The 16,606-nt window shown below is 40.8% G+C and overlaps 3 protein-coding genes across 3 annotated transcripts in view; all 3 read right to left on the reverse strand.

The window, feature by feature from the left end:
• Positions 1 to 1,586: 1,586 nt before the first annotated feature.
• sst6.1 (somatostatin family member 6.1) lies at positions 1,587 to 2,987 on the reverse strand. Its single transcript, XM_031845683.1, has 2 exons — positions 2,656 to 2,987; positions 1,587 to 2,147 (listed from the first exon to the last, which is right to left on the reverse strand). Exons 1-2 carry the CDS (start codon positions 2,758 to 2,760, stop codon positions 1,920 to 1,922), a joined length of 333 nt encoding a protein of 110 aa, XP_031701543.1. The 5' UTR covers positions 2,761 to 2,987; the 3' UTR covers positions 1,587 to 1,919.
• A 3,181-nt stretch (positions 2,988 to 6,168) lies between these two features.
• On the reverse strand, positions 6,169 to 9,312 carry srm (spermidine synthase). Its single transcript, XM_031845466.1, has 8 exons — positions 9,085 to 9,312; positions 8,429 to 8,549; positions 8,227 to 8,319; positions 7,962 to 8,115; positions 7,803 to 7,886; positions 7,373 to 7,518; positions 7,072 to 7,194; positions 6,169 to 6,968 (listed from the first exon to the last, which is right to left on the reverse strand). The coding sequence occupies exons 1-8, from the start codon at positions 9,213 to 9,215 to the stop codon at positions 6,951 to 6,953; spliced, it is 870 nt and encodes a 289-aa protein (XP_031701326.1). The 5' UTR covers positions 9,216 to 9,312; the 3' UTR covers positions 6,169 to 6,950.
• Positions 9,313 to 11,531: 2,219 nt separating this feature from the next.
• Positions 11,532 to 16,606, reverse strand: part of exosc10 (exosome component 10) — a 9,917-nt gene continuing 4,842 nt past the window's right edge. Inside the window, exons 11-24 of the mRNA XM_031845862.1 lie at positions 16,113 to 16,276; positions 15,882 to 15,932; positions 15,643 to 15,754; positions 15,500 to 15,547; positions 15,315 to 15,390; positions 15,111 to 15,220; positions 14,928 to 15,020; positions 14,771 to 14,839; positions 14,366 to 14,483; positions 14,204 to 14,277; positions 12,214 to 12,394; positions 12,045 to 12,109; positions 11,884 to 11,960; positions 11,532 to 11,784 (exon numbers count right to left, since the gene is read on the reverse strand). Of these exons, the coding sequence (XP_031701722.1) occupies positions 11,754 to 11,784; positions 11,884 to 11,960; positions 12,045 to 12,109; positions 12,214 to 12,394; positions 14,204 to 14,277; positions 14,366 to 14,483; positions 14,771 to 14,839; positions 14,928 to 15,020; positions 15,111 to 15,220; positions 15,315 to 15,390; positions 15,500 to 15,547; positions 15,643 to 15,754; positions 15,882 to 15,932; positions 16,113 to 16,276 (1,269 nt within the window). The 3' untranslated portion in view covers positions 11,532 to 11,753. The remainder of the gene's footprint in view (positions 11,785 to 11,883; positions 11,961 to 12,044; positions 12,110 to 12,213; positions 12,395 to 14,203; positions 14,278 to 14,365; positions 14,484 to 14,770; positions 14,840 to 14,927; positions 15,021 to 15,110; positions 15,221 to 15,314; positions 15,391 to 15,499; positions 15,548 to 15,642; positions 15,755 to 15,881; positions 15,933 to 16,112; positions 16,277 to 16,606) is intronic.

Below are 16,606 nucleotides of genomic sequence, written 5' to 3' on the forward strand. Positions count from 1 at the left end.
GGGCCGGCTGTTATGGTGTTTGCCGAAACCTGGAGCACCGAGGCAAAAATTACACATTTCATTGAATTCTCAGAGCCGGCAAAGGCGTCAGTGTACAAGAAATAATTGCCTTTTGATATGTTTATTATTCAATAGTGTACTGAAAGTGCTCTTGTAATTGTCAGCCATTATTCAGCCGTCCTCTATTTGATGCAAAGAGTTGTTTTGTTGGTTTTGTTTGTTGGATTTTGCTCAGCCTGTTGTGATTGGCCATTTATTCACAACTATACAACAAAAAAGAAAGTACTCATTTGATTTGGCTCAAACAGCAGGATATTTCACCTGCATGTCAATTCCCACATTAAATCCATCAGTTCACTAATAGCGACTATGGGCCCGGCTTGAAAGTCGATATTTGGTTGCGACCAGCACCTACTTCACTCCCTACCTTAGTAAGGTAAAAAAAACATACATATCACGGTGGTTGTAATTTGCCAGAAGGGCAAAGAGAGCCTGTGGTAATTGCAGTGTGACTGATTGAGGTCCGAACCGCCCGTAGCCAACGCAGGGTCTTGTTTGCAGCAAGAATCCATCCAATACCGGGGTTGATGGGGGTCACACGGGGGAACACTTGATTATCTCAACATGCAGCAGCAGCCTTGTCTGTGCTTTCACTGTCGAACTGTGACGTCAGATTCCTATTAACACTACGCACATCTTTTGCTATTTAGATTTTTGTTCACTGTTTTATTGTACAACAGGTCTCCACCTTCTGGACTACGTGTGCCTTAAATGCTGCTGCTACCAACAGCATTGAGTGAATGCGAGGGATGCTTCTGATTTATCTACTTTCCCATCTTACTGACATATTTAACGACCAGTGATAAGTCACGGCAACGTCTCCCTCAAGTTGTGACTAGGAATTAATAAGGACCACTGTCTTGCTTCTTATAAAATATGTGCAATCCTTTTCACATTGCAGACCCTCGACAGCAAGTTGTTGTTTTTTTACATATCTGCATTTATAAAACAATAAAAAAGTATTTTTACTTAATTAGGTAATTTTCTTCTTCAATGTTTATTACTTTTTTGGCTTTTTGGCTTTTTAATAAGATAACACTGCTGAGGAGAGACAGAAAAGGGAGAGAGAGGGAACAACATGCAGCATATGTCACCTACTCTACCTGCCCCAGTAATTGTATGATTTGTATTTTGAAATCTATTCTATGCTTTTAATTTAAGGATCTAATTGTGGCACTTTTATTGGAATTTTAAACGTTTCCTCCTTCATTATAGTTATATAGTTTATATAACATTTTCTTTGCCTGTAAACTAGAAAGACAGTTATATGGCAACAAGTAGCCTGCAAAGCAGAATAAGTAAGATATCAGTATTATGAACCACACTCTGTTATCTCTTACGAGCAGCACTAAAAAAAGCTTTCATTGAAGAAGGGGAAAATTGTCTCTGAATACTTATTGCGCCATTTACGACTGCCACTTTTTTTTTTTTGAACAGATATAGAAATACATTCCCTAATATATTTCCACAATTTTAGTGTAGTAAAGGTTCTCACCCACAATAAAAAATACAGCCACCATTTTGCATGAATTTGGACATTGCATTTATATTGTTGAAGCAGGTGGAAAATATGACCTTATCTTTTTTTGAACAATTTACAAAAGCACTTAACTGTGATCACCATCTCAAACGTTATATATCCATGCTTTATTGTTGACCCTTAAAGAAACGGCTACATACATAAATACATATATTGTACACATAAAAAGATACGTATATAATTAATATTTAAACAGACACATTGTGTCAGTGAAGTCCATCGATGTCTGACAGGTGTAGATGATATGTACAGCTGAGGTCTACTACAGTTCATGAGGAGCTGGCAGGGAGAAGGAGCACAGTAGGCGGGCAGAGCACTGTTAGCAGGAGGTGAACGTTTTCCAGAAGAAGTTTTTACAGGGGGCTTTGCGGTCACGCTGAGGCAATGATAGCCTGTTGTAGACCGCCCTCTCCTCCAGACGAGACTCCAGCGGCTCCTCAAGCTCCACAGGTGCTGCTTCCCCCGGCAGCATGTTGGTGTCCAGAGCTCCATCCAACAAGCCTGACACCAGCTTCAGGATCAGCTCCTTGCGCTCTTTGCTCAGCTCCTGACCACAAATCAGATACATATATATACATATTATTATTAAACATATTGTGAAAAAGACTATGGAAAATGTGAAAATGTTACTTCTTACGTCTATCTGACTGGACTGCTCAATTGTAAAGTATCATGATTTACTTTTCACAGTGAAGACGGTACAAATAAACAGGCTGAATTAAAGATTCGATTATTTTAAATGCAAAATAGAAATATCACAAGATGTGTCGTATGTGTACAGATTGTAAAGCCCTCTGAGGCAAATTTGTGATTTGTGATTTTGGGCTATACAAAGTAAATTGAGTTGAATTGGATTTAGTTTTGTTGATTTCACAATCAATCTTTATTTTAAGATCATTTTCTTTAAAGTTCTAATTATTACTATAACATCATAATAATAATAATAATAACAATTACTATTATTAAAAAAAAATGTACCCCAATCTATCAATAACAGTTGCAATTATAGGGAAAATTCCCCATGAACTACAAATGAACAATAAAAATCTCCTTACCCTGCTCACATGGATGGAGCCCCTATCCTCCAAGGGAAGCAAGGTGGCTGCTCTAACGCTGAACAGAACCCCCATGAGAGCTGCTAACACCACCAGGAGCTGCATGCTGTGACAGGAGTGCCGGTGACTGACCAGAGTTACAGCCACAGGAGCAGGAGGCTCACGGAGATACGAGTGTGTGAGTGAGTGTGTGTTTGAGAAAGAGAGAGATGAAGAGTCTGAGCAGCTCAGAGATCCAGAGGAGAGTGGTGGAGAAAGTGCAGTGCAGTGCAGTTGGTGGCAGCTGGTCACAAGATTTGGAATCCACTGATGTTTCTTCTGCTCTACGTCCAAAGTCCCTCACTCTTTTATACGCCTCTACCCCGTCATACACCCACCACCCACGTACAGGGTGGTGGGTGTATGACGGAGGGTGGAGGGTACTAGAGGGGGGAGAATGTGTATATGTGAGTGTGGAGATGAAGGGTTCAGGACAGAACAAATGGAACCGTTGAACACTTAACCTTTGACAAATTGGGAACATCTGCAGAGGGCGACGACGTCACCGAGCCAAAGCCAGGTTTTGACATCAACATGTAACTAATGTATTGACAATTGTGATAGACAATCTCAGGCCAGACCTCTTTGGCAGGTATAGGCGGACAATCCCACAACTCATAACGTACTCTAAATGTCTTGAACACCCAAGAACACAGTGGTCACATTTTCCTGTAGCGGCAAACAAAACATCTGAAAGAAATACAAACTGACCACAATGCTGACTTATCGTTGTTATGCCAGTGTTTCGCTGATTGCTGTCACAGTGCCTCCGTGTGCCTCTCTGACACCTGCAGATTACAATTGAGCGGTCTGACACTGACCATTACTGCAGGCGGTGCCTTCAGGAAATGCTCATCACCCATCTAGTGGAGGAAACGTAGCTGTTAAAAGAAAAAAGCAATTCTTCTTCGGCAATTTAGTGCTATAGGTGTACAATGGAGTTGATGGTTAACCTTGGTCGACATCAACATGAGCAGTTAAGTGGATACAATGTGATTGATTTTTATTTGCTGTCTGAAATAAACACAAAACAATGGCCTTTGGGTCAGGATAGGCAGGCTTTGGAAAAAGACTGCGATGAGTGAACAAACTATATCCCAACAAGTAATAGAAAAACTCTCATCCTGCAGGTAACAATGACGGTGAGGGTACAATATATCCCAGTTGAATGTATGATAGGCTGCAGCAGCAGTTCAATTTAAGACGAAGCTGTGGATTAAACAAGTGAGAAACGGCTTCCAGCAACCAGTACATAATCAAAATGAGTAAATTACCTTTTTTTTTCCCAAGCCAAGTTAGTATTCTTCAGAGCTTTGCTCTGGACACTATGATTTATATAAAATTAGCTGAAATATTAATGAAGCACAAACATTGTTTGCTCGTCTTTACTCTTTATACAAGTGTGGCAGCAAATAATATATTAATATGCATTTGTCTGACACATAAGTTGCTACTTACATAAAGACTCATTTATGTTTAAATATTGTAGCTAAATAGAACCATTAAATGCAAGGAAACAATTTGTGTGAGCTACTCCTAAACTACTGCAAAACCCAATTATACTGGTCTGTACGAGCTTAACTCCTCACCAAAACTGATTATGGGGAGTTGATTACAGCATAAAACATACTCTGTTGTCGGAGAAAACAAATAGTTTCATGTGTTTGAGGAGCTGCCCTCCGGGATATACCGCTGAAATAGCACAATTAACAGGGTTTACTGTTGTGACGTCTTTGGATGTTGCTACCGGCAGGAAACATACAATACCTACATTCCAGTACGCCTTGGTTGATATGTTCAAATGGATTTGTCGTGCTTTCATAACAGTGTTTGAGGTATTTTCTTCATACACTGCGGATCTCAAGAAGGCCCGGAGTCAATCCGAAGATTAGCCGACTGTTGGAACGTCTATATTGGCAATCCAGTGTGTTTGAAGAATCTACAACAAAATGGCCCCGTACAAATATCTGCAGTCTGACCTGAAAGAGACTTCACACATGTGAAAAACGTCAGCATGACGACAGGTCTGGGTGCTCCCGGATCTTATTAATGTGCGTGGAAGCCTCCATTTTCACTACATCTACTTCATTTATGGCCTCAAGCAACACCTCAACTGCTCTCTGAAAGGGATCATAAAGGAACACAGACTCAAAGATGAGTTGAGGCTTATGTGTTGAGTGTTTTCTATTTAACGGGTGCGTCTGGATACGTGGGTAAATCTGTGTTACTGCACTGGAAACATGTACAGTTGGTTTAAAAAGACAAGCGACACAGTCTTCAAAGTTCTGTTACTGTGTGTGTTTATTATCATTAAAACAAACACACATGGAATTAAATATGTATGGGTAGTCCCTCAATTGACTTAATGGAAGACAGTGGGTATACTGTATGTTTCATTTCCTATATTACAGTTGGAGAACACTCATGAACACGAACCACCTTCACTACAGCCACCGTAAGGCACTACAAAGGCAGTATGATAATAATGCGCTGCACTGTTGCAGGTTGGTCAATTTTTAATAGAAAACCAGTGAGGGCTGAGGTATTACACAATCACTACAGTTGATGCAACTGAAGGCAACAGTGGCGCCTCACAAACCAAAACACTGACCGATCTGAACAATTTAATGGGGCCAAGGGGAGCTTCCCTTTAATATTCAGAGAAAGACTCAAAATACAAGGTTGTATTCTCTCAATATGTATTTGATGAATTTGAACAGTACCATTTCAATGCATTCCTTTGTGCCTCTAGAATGTGAACCAGTTTATACATAAGATTAAAGGATGCCATCTAGTGCCTGAATACTGAAACTGCACTTGGACCTCACTGGCACTACAACACTGTTCACACCAGAGCCTATAAGGATACTTAAAGTGTTACCTATTAGCAGTGAACCCCAGCCGACACACATCACATATTAACCTGGACTTGGTTGGAAAGTGATGCTGCAATTGGTAAAGATTAGCTCAAAAACACAGGTTTAGCGGATAGAAACCTTGAACAGATTGTTACTTCCTAACTTTTTCTGCGGTCCTGAACCCAGAGTGAAACAAGCACAGAATCATTTTTCAAATATTGCTTTTTATGCACAACAAATTTTAAAGATATCGCAAGTAGAAAACCAGAATTTAGTCCTGCGATTAGTGGTAATGCAAATAAAGCATAATGCCCGAGTGAAACAGTCAGCGAATGAATGAACACAGAACTCAAAACAACCAGTCTATGTTACCAATTTATTACAGTACTTAAAAAACATAAATTACAGATTCATTGCTCAGATATTTCTCAACAGATTCCATGTGGACTGACCCTTGTACCTGGAACTGAAGGTGTCTGACCAATGTAATGACTCAGCATACAGGCTTACTACAATACAAGCCTTCTACAATACTGAAGGTTTATAATGGCAGAACGAATTCACATCGCAGTCACATTTTTTGCTTTGCAGAACTCCAATACCAGACCCAATTTGCTTTTTTTAACACCGTTATAATTGATGGTCAAAGCGGAGAAAATTGATGTTAATCTTGTAGAACGTTGGTGGTAAAGGGACACTTTTGTCAATTACTGACACATGAGGTTTCTTCTAGGCCACTATGTGCCTGGTACACTTAGATTCAAAGCAAGTCTTCTTTTTTTTTTCCTACCAACAACAAAACAACCAATTTCAGGCACTATAGGGTTTTTGTGTGTAGAGGACACATTAGTACTGTGAATATGCAGTCGCGACAGATGGCGACTGTGTGTTTTCCTGTGAGCACAAACCGATATCAAACATTACAAAGAAAAGTACATCAATGTACTACGTGGTAAGGTAATGCATTACATAAGGTGTAGATTCAGTGAATCCGACAGACAGTACACAGTTTCAGATTGAGGTCAGGTTTGATGGCAATGCGCTCCCCCCTCAGCCCAGTCCATTAAATCGCTCGTCACAAAATGCTGATAAGAAGATTACAGAGTAAAAATGAAAAAAAAACCAAATACATCAGTAAAATAAATAAAAACAACAAGAGTGTGTACAACTGGAAGGAAGGAAGGAAACATTGGAGCGAACTAACACTTCTCACTGTATAACTCAGCAAGTTCCCACCCACTGATGATTAATAGGTGCTCCCATCCAGAACATGTTAAGGAGGCTACTCTCTTCAGTGGTGCTGAACTGTGCCGAGGAGGTGAAGAAGCCTGAGAACAAGGTTGTTTATCTGTGGTCAGAGGGCCAGGTAGAGGATGAACACGGTCTTGCTGTTGCTGGTCATGCTTCATTGAGTACCTGTCAACGGTCAAGAAGACACTTAGTGAAAAAGGAAGCAAATACGTGTGAACAGTTTTTAAAAATTGCACCGATATAGGAAAATGATTTTAACGACGTTTACCTTCTTTGCAAACTCAGGCAGGACGAACGATGCTTTGTGAATTTCAGGGTTGTAATATTTAAGGTTCATATTTTCCATTTCTTCTTTTGACAGCGTTCTCATTGGCTCCACGAAAGTTGTTTCCTAATTCAAAAAGTGAAGGGTCATTCGATGGGCAATCCCCCCCCATCACCAAGAAACAGCAGACAGGTTTATTTCGCTACAGGAAGGTTGTATAATAAGGCAGTGGCATTCATGGGCAATCAGACAACAATCAAGCAAGTGGCGGATGGCAGATGGAGAATGACCGACACACACTTACGGGATTTTTACTACAGAGCATGAATCCAATTTGGCCGCTGGGATAAGTTGGGATGGTGCTGTAGGCGTAGTCCACCACAGGGAATAGGGTCTTGCAGAAGGTTCGCATCTCCTTTATCAGCTCCAAATGGAGCCATTGACACTCTCCTGTGAGATTGACACAAGAGCAGAAGAAAGGGCATGTTCATTTCCTGTCTGCCTTTTCTTTAAGCATTGTTCTATCTGGAGGTCAGACTATATGAATGGGGAACATAACAGCTCCCGGTGAGTCAATGAAAGCCTTGGTTGTTGTTTTTTAGTGAACTTGAAAAAAATTGGATGTAGCATAGTTATGACTTCTACTGAAGTCAGCATTTTTCTAAATTCACTCACCAGCCTTTCTCCAGCTTTTAACACAAAACTGAAATATAAAGTACAAGTATGAAAGTTACCCTGGGAACATAGAATTCCACCGTTTCTCAACGCCGTCTTCATCAGTTGATAGTAAGACTCCTTGAACAAACTCTCAGCGGGTCCTGCAACAAAATTCAGAACTCAGAAATTGACCGCCTCCTATAACAGTTGGCAAAGAGAGGCGTCGCGGCACTCACCAACGGGGTCGGAGGAATCGGTTATAATGATGTCGAAGGCATCCTGGTTCTTCTTCATGAATTCAAAGCCGTCTCCAATATGGAGGATGAGCTTGGGACTGTAAAACCCTTTGGCCATCCCCGGGAGGAACTTCTTGGATGCGTTAATGACTTCCTACACAGAAGACGACGTCAATACTGATGTGATCAGGCGAAGCTCAGGTGCAATATAATGTATGGCCCTCGAGAGAGAAGCCTGAATCCCCGTCGGTGTTGTTGCTCCTACCTCATCGATCTCACACAGAACCACCGACTCCACCAGTGGACTCTTCACTACTTCCCTCAGCACTCCGCCATCTCCGCCGCCAATAATCAGCACCTGTGAAAGTGGAAAGCGGCTGACTGTCAAAACAAGGAACGGGACTAATCCCTGGCTGGCGTCCTACTGCAACGACTTTAAATTCCCCAACAATTTATCTGAGGAATACCTTCTTGGGGGAAGGGTGACTGCACAGTGGAAGGTTTGCAATCATCTCTTGGTAGGCAAACTCGTCTCTCTCTGTGCACTGGATCACTCCATCCAGCACCAAGACATTCCCATAGGTTTTACTGAAAAAGGAGATATTACAGCAAAGCATGAGAGTCACGTTTAAAAAGGTTACGAGAAACTGACCAACTCATAAACGTTTACATAACTTCAGCAAGATGCAGCAATAGTTATGTTAATGTTGTGTTGATATTCATATTATTATTATTATTATTATGGTGTACTTTCTCATTTTGATGCTTTGGGAAGATTTTTTATTTTTATTTTTTTTTAACCTTCATGCCAATAAAGCCAAATTAAATCACAGATGTGTTGCTGACGTTCTTAAAAACAAATTCAGAGATTGCTGCCGTGACTAGCTTGTCAGTATTGGATACCGTTTCTCTCCATCGACTGAAAGAGTCATCCCACCACCTCGCTACCTAGCTAGTTTGTTTGCGAGATAAAACCCGGTTCAGGGACAAAAGGAAACGACTCACAGGCAAGCTAAGCGGAAGAAACTTCTCAAAACCCACGAGCTTTAGGTTGCTCATTCACTGGTTGGAGGGCGCTAACAGCTAGCACCGTTAGCCAAGTTTCGTAGCTAAAAGTACTCACCTCTTGAAAACCATAATGTCTTGAAAATCGGACTTCTTCTGGTAGAGGACCTCTTCCAGCTGGAGGCTCATCGCTTGCCCCGGCCATAGCGCGCATGACTCCGTAAACCATCCATCCTTTATGTGTTCCATGACAGTTTTCTACGGCTACAAAATAACACTAACGTGTTTGAAAGTGTGGCAATGTGACCAAAGTGACACTTGATCGTCGCCCGACTGAAATTGACATCTCCGTAATATAGCGAATGGGGCGCTGCTGACGTCAGTGACGTGCCGTCGTGTGAGCCAATGGGGTGCCGGGATGAACCGGTTTGTGTAAGTTAGTTTGACCACCAGCAACGCCCATAGGCCCTTCCCATGTGAAACGGAGCCACTGCGCCTGCGCGTACTAGAAAACGAGGGAGGATGAATGTTCGTTTGTTGTATTTTCACGTACGGCCTCCTCCAAAGTTATTAATACTTTAACAAAAAAAACATACACTCCAAGCCTAAAAGTGGCCGTCTGGGGCATGGCTTACTTGGTTTGACTGTATAACAGCATATTGTACAACCATCAAGCTTCCCTTTTTGTTGCCCAGCACAAATACAGCTTTCAGATTAGTTTTTGAAGGCTACTGTAAAATGTGATGGACGAAATCGAGTGCAAAAACATTACTGAATTTGTGTGAAAGAAACATGTAAATAGGTAAATCCAAAAAAAATATGAATTCACTAATACTTCTGCGTTTTGATGAGGGTGTCTGGTATTTAATTTGTGCGGATATCATTTTGTATTTCATGAATGCATTGTTTAGTTTTATGTTTTAAATATTGTGTCTCGTCTTGAAACACCCAAGGACCATGTTGTAAATAAGTGTAACATGTTATTCCTTGGAATTTTGAATGTCCGTTAACGTTCAAGTCTCTGTGAGAGCTATGGCTTTCAGATCACCAAAGAACTTACATTTCCCAGTTGCACACCAACAACTTTCCTTTACATCATTATCCATTTTCACTGCACAAACAGTATGTATACCTATGAAGTGTATATTTTGCAGTGTCATATATTGTGTGCAAATGATCTGCTGTGGAAAGTGTAATAAATCATATGCAAACGGCTCCCCTTGCTATTTGGTGAGCCATTTGAGTCACTGCGACCACCACAGCGGATGTAAGTTTAAACATTTTTAGGTTTCTTTGTTTGCAAAAGGCTGAGGTGTATATAACAGGGGACAGTTTCATTCAGAGGATAAAGTAAACTAAAATGTATGACAGTCCTGAAGAAAGGTCTTATTATATAGAGCTTCTTTTCTAACTTTATTCAAGAGCGTGTTCTTTCAATTTGATAGTGTTGGAAAAACTTAAAATGTTTTTTGTTTAGCCACTGTAATCTAGGCAGCTGATTCCACAAAGTCTGTGTCCTTGTGTGAAGCAATCTTCACACAAGCTTTCTCATCCTTTCGTTTACTTATGACCGGGCGCCAAGGGAAGATAGTAAATCTGTGTTCACGTCAGTATATACGTAGGCTGATTTGGAACCATGACGTCTTCCGAGATTAGGACAAATTGGCTCTTGCCAGAACGAATTATCAAAGAAATGTGTCCAAACGATGTCCAGACTTTATGTAAATGATTCTGTTCCAACGCCTTTGTATGCGATATCTGCAGTGTGTATATCAGACTCAGAGACAGACCTTTGAGCAGCCACTTGAACCATATACTGTATGTGATTCAATCTAACAGACAGCTCATAGTAGATAGATGATTTATTAAAAAAACACCTTTCCTTGAACTCTAATAGCTCTGCTTGCGCTTGGATTTTCTCCGTTTATGCTCAAACTGTATGCTTGCACTCAGATATATTATTGCTTACATCGATTTTCTGTGCACCAGCTACAGTCCTTTTCCCGTTGCTTCTGTGTGCTCGTAATACTGACCGTATTATATACAGAGACAAATTAACCTTCAATTAGAGCAGAATTTGTAGTTTTGCAGCTTCAGAGGTTCATTTTGAGAATGTAGTTTTGTACAATATCACCGATAGACAATTTTGAATGATATAATTCCAACTGCAGAGTCAAACAGGATAATGTCAACATAACTATGAAGTGTAATTTATAAAGGATTTTCTAATGCAAAATTGTTATAAAATTCTGTTAGTGAATTTTATGAGAAAATTGTTGAATGATACAAGTTCTCCTGAATCACTCGTACAAGCCACTTCAGAGTGAATGTGGTTGAAGGAGTGGTTCTTGCATGAGGCTCAATATGTGTGCAAACATAGTTTTGGGAAGAGCAGAGCGAATCAAAGCGCATGCATTGAGTGAAATCAATAGCTCATACTCTCAAATTGAAAGACCACGCTCTTGATTAAAGATAAGGAAAAAAAACTTTATGTAATACCTTGTGGTACTGCCCCACCAAAACAAAAGTTTTTTTGTTTGAATGAAAAAACCGTAGACAAGAACGTTTTTGTCTAAAATCATCTTTATAAAGAGGTCTGTGCTTCCACATATTTACAGGGTAAACTGTTCCACAAAAGGAAGAAAATAGACTTTGAAATCCATTAAATATTGAAATACTGAATTTCACTCACAAGAAGGAACAAAAATGGGAACATTGTTTCTGCAGGATGGAAAAAACACTTTTTTTTTTTTTTAAAATGAGACAAAAAATAGCCTGAACGTGAATTTATCTTTTGGGCCAGTTTTGCCAGAATCCTCTGCAGAGAAGAAAAAGACAGAACGGTTATTAACAATAACAAACTGAGATGTTTGAATTTGCAGAGGCAAAGAAGCTACTGTACTTTGTACATAATTACCTCTCGGATTTTCCAGCCATGTATGACATACTTCGGTTTCCAGCTCCACAACTGGATTTTTGTCCTTTGGGATTTTTCTATTAGATGAAAGATTTAAGTTGGTCACGCACTATTAAAATACATATTGTTTAATGAACAAAATGTATTAGTAAACTAAATACCTTTTTCTTGAAATCGTGAGCTTGCCGATTTGGATCGAACTGCGTGTTGTCCTTTGGTTTGTTGCCTGTAATAACAAAGCAGGTGCACTGAGTTGAACTCGTTTTTTTTACAATACAATATTGTACAACACCGAACTGACTGTAAAGTGAGTAGTGACATGATGCATACCAGCAAAGACTTTGAGTTTTGACTGACTGTAGTCAAAGGGATTGAAGTCGTCTTGGAGAGGCGGGTCCTTCTTCTTGGGCTTCTCTTCAGATTTCATCAGCTTCTTACTCGGTTTGGGAGTTGACTCTCCAATCTCACTGGCAACCCGCTCTCTTTTCTTTCCGCCGTCTTTTGCAGAATCCTGGCGAAATTGGTCGGCAGCATTATATTCTGTGCAACACTTAGAATATGCATTCAAATAAATGTAATCTTAAATGGATGGATTTAGTTAAACTAACAAGATAATGACCACTGTTCCCAGCTATAGGACAAGTAGTATGCGGGAAGAACTTTCTCTTTTTGATTATTTTTGATGTTTATCTATTTATGGTGCACCATTAAATTGCATATCATACATAACAGGAATCTTAAAGGGAATTAGAAAGAGATTGATATTAACCGACATCCTTTCCCAAAAAGTGTTTTCTTTTGCTGCATACTTGGCACACATATGTTTTTGTACCCTACACAGAAAACGTCATACTGTATAGGCCTCTGCTTGAAAGAATGGTATTGCAGTGACCTACTAAAGTCAACATTATATTGACTCAGTGATGAAACAGTCTGTAGTTGAAAATCCAGCTTTTGCTGCCATCTAAAGGTTGACATTCTCACTTTGCCTCATGCTCTGCAGCATCACATTGTTCTATCTGTGTGGACATGCAGGCACAGAAACCACTTAACATATCAACCCATCGGAACCAGTGCAACAATACTCCAGCCATAGAAGATGTGCAACCAATCTCTGTAATGCACTAACTCGCTAGAATGAGGTTGCAGCTTCATGACAATATCTTAGAATCTACCATTGTTTAGTTAAATCTATTTTTATGGTTGACATCAAACTTGTGAGTCTTCACAAATCATGTGTTCTCCTTGGGATGATTTCTGATCCATTTATCAAACATGCTTTTATTTTATTATATTTGATGCAACTGTTCATGAACATGACGCAGGCAAAAGAGAAAACCAGTGATGTTAGAACCCAATATCAGTGCTAATATCAGTGCATTAGAAGCGTTTGGAAACTTTTCTTTCAAACTGAAACTAGATAAGAAAACTTCACTGCCAAAGTATCGGCGGAAACGGAGTTAGCCGACTGAGCCAATATTTGCCCGCAGTTGGCAGGTTGAGGAGCGTTACTTTGAAGTTCTGCTGCCAACACTTTTGACTATAATGCATGCCACCATGTTTATTTGAAGCCTCCATTTCAGCTTAAAACACACTTCACTCAATCCATCATCACACAATGGATTGCTGTGGTGCATGATATCACCGTGTGCACTTAGTGACTGATGGCTCAACGCGCACACACAGTGAAAGGCAGAGGGGAAGCGGTTCCACCACCAGGGTCAGAGTGGAGACATTTCTTTCTGTTCTCCAGCACCGACAACTGAAGATGAAGACTTTTGTTCAAAACGGAGAGAGGAAACACCATATGGTGGCAAGAGCATGTAACCGAGCAGGAGGGGGTATAGCAATAGCCCAGACAGATGGAGCTAACAGGAAGTGGGCTTTTAGGCAGAAATAAGCTGCTGTTGTTCCCCAAGGAGAGAAGAAAAGTGTTTTATAAGTGGGGGGCATGTCGCTAATGCTGCAATCTCACGCTGTGCATTCTTTTTCCCCGGCACGTCACGCGACAGATATAGATAAGGCCACTGACATGCCTGAGCTGCAGACTGGCAGCAGTGGTCCACTCGCTTGTGAGTCACCATATTGCTGCGAAGAAATACCAGCCACGTCTTCAGAAAATAGGGGGGCATTGCAGAGGGTTAAACTGCCGATCACAGCACTATCTTTAATATGCCATGCCAGGCTCCTGGGTGAATATAACACTCGGTGTTTTTGATGGATATGTACCCTCCCAACAGGGACATCAACAGTGAAGTTGGCAAAAGCCGATCTGAAGTAGCATAGAGGGAATGGACGGACAAGAGAGCAAATGACTCACCACTGCTTGCTGGCGAACAGTGGCGACGTCCTGGAGAGACTCCTGGTAGCTCTGCTTAGCCTCGTTTCTTTCTTCTGCGGAAATCAACAATAAAAAAATGAAATACAATGAGGGACGTTACTCAGAAAAATGGTAAATTTAGAGCAAGTTTGACTTCATTACCTTTCACTTTCTTTATACGTTCCTTTGCTTCTTCCTTGGCTTTCGTCTTGGCCTCTCTCTTGGCCTCCAAATCCTTCTGTTGACGTTCAATACTCTGCAGTTTCCATCTTTTACTAATCTGTAAACACGAGATGGTGGGTTATTATATTTTTAACGTACGGCCTCCTCCGAAGTTATTAATACTTTATCAACATAAAACCATTTAAAAAGCAAGCCTAAAAGTGGCCGTCTGGGGCATGGCTTACTTGGCTATGTTTGACTGTATAACAGCATATTGTACAACCATCAAGCTTCTCCTTTTTTGCCCAGCACAAATACAGCATTGAGATTAGTGTCCGAAGGCTACTGTAAAATGTGACAGTCGGCAATTTGAGTCACTGCGACCACCACAGCTGATGCAAGTACCTCAAATATTTTCGAAGATGGGTCAAACTTGGCATTCTTGCTGATGTGCACATCAGTGGAGGGCAAGTACTGAAATTAGAGGGAAGATAGTTGAATGCTGTGTATCTGGTTAAATAAGATGCAATGCAAACAATACTGAGGGTTAATCATATCTTACCATTCTGAAAGGGTTTTCAAAAGACTCAATGATGCGTCTGGCTTTCATTTGAGCCACAGAAGGGGACTCTTGGTCATTCTGTGTTTCCAGCTCCTTCAAAAAAAGAACGCAGAGTTCTCACATTAGGTATGACAGCTGCATGTAAATTGAGCTGAATAAATCAAACTAGAAGTTGATCTCTACCTCAAACTGTGTGATTGTCGCCGTCGCCACGAGACCACTTGTTGCCTCTTCACCAACATCCATTCTGTCCTCATCCTCTGAGAAGAGCATCCCTTGTTTGACGGGCATTTCTGAAATTAGATGCATTTTCTTTTTTAGGCCTAATGGGCTAAAATATTAAAAATCACAAATATAATGCAGAACATGTGTGAGCGTCGAGCGTACCATGAGGAGAACAGTGGTGAAGGTCGCTCTCAGAGACCTTGGATGTATCATGAGGACCAAACAACGTGACCTCTGGCTGGAAAATTACACAAAAATCACATGAATTTTATGCCAGTCAAGGTTCCTTCAAAATACCAAATGCAAAAACTAAATATTCCACCTGGATTTATCAGTTTTCAACCAACCTTTTTCAAGGGTGCGAGTCCTTTCGACTTTTGAGCTCCAAGCTCAGCCTGTGTGACGTTTAGAAAACATGGCAATGTTTGATTGATTTAGGTACATTGAACTTACACCAGAACAAACACTGCCGCCACCCATCGTTTCTTACCTTAAGGAGAGGCATTTCTCTGGCTTGCTGCACTAACAAATGGAGCTCATTGACATGCTGCCTCACCAGCGGGGGTATAGGGTTACAGCAGGCAATGATGCCCTGAGGCTCCCTGAGTCGACAAAGACAAAATACTGTGTTGGAGGTTGTGAATAATGACGCTAAACTCACCTGTTCTAAAGTGAGGGAACAGCACTACAAATGAATCCCAATTTAAGTGGGAAATCTATTGAACTCACCTGGGCAGCTCCTCAGAGATCTTGATCATCATATGAGTGGGCAGGGTGAATCTACAACACACAAACAACTCCGTGATAAGACAGATGTAGAAGGACTGAGTGATTCTAAAAGCAGGGAGATTGTCACAAACATGTGGGTGGCAAAATCTGTCTGGGCACCAACTTATAAATAGGAAAACGGCTCTAGAGGATTTCCAGAACAGCGAGTTCATCCATTTCCAAACAGCCTACCCGGTGCTTTCATCTTCCTGCCTGGCCAGCTTGTCCCTCCAGGCAAACAGCAGTCTGAAGGCAGTGAGCTGCTGGGTGTTGAAGGACCGCTTCTGCTTCCTCTGCAGCTCCAAATAGGACTCCTCTGTGTATATAGGCTTTATATATTTCTGTACGGAGGGAAGGCACATCGTGAATCATGACAAATGTCAGAAAATGCAGGTGACTATGGTGTAGAAAAATAAATAAAAAAATATGACAGCAATAGAGAAACCATGACACTTTTAGACAGAGCTCATCAATGTTTTCTTTTTTACTTTACGACTAAATTGTAACAACGTAAATGAAAAAAAACATTGAAAACAAAAATTGGAATGAAATCTCTAATCATTATGCCCTGATGAGTGAACATTAAACAAAACAGTTGGCTCTGCTCTAGCCGACTAGGGATGCCAATTTAGATCAGCATGAACACAATATGGTGCCAAATTTAGCAGACGTTCAAATCAACACTG

This window comes from Anarrhichthys ocellatus, unplaced genomic scaffold (assembly GCF_004355925.1).
Source record: "Anarrhichthys ocellatus isolate YVR2014 unplaced genomic scaffold, GSC_Weel_1.0 scaffold5, whole genome shotgun sequence".
In the NCBI taxonomy this organism is placed as follows: Eukaryota; Metazoa; Chordata; class Actinopteri; order Perciformes; family Anarhichadidae; genus Anarrhichthys; species Anarrhichthys ocellatus.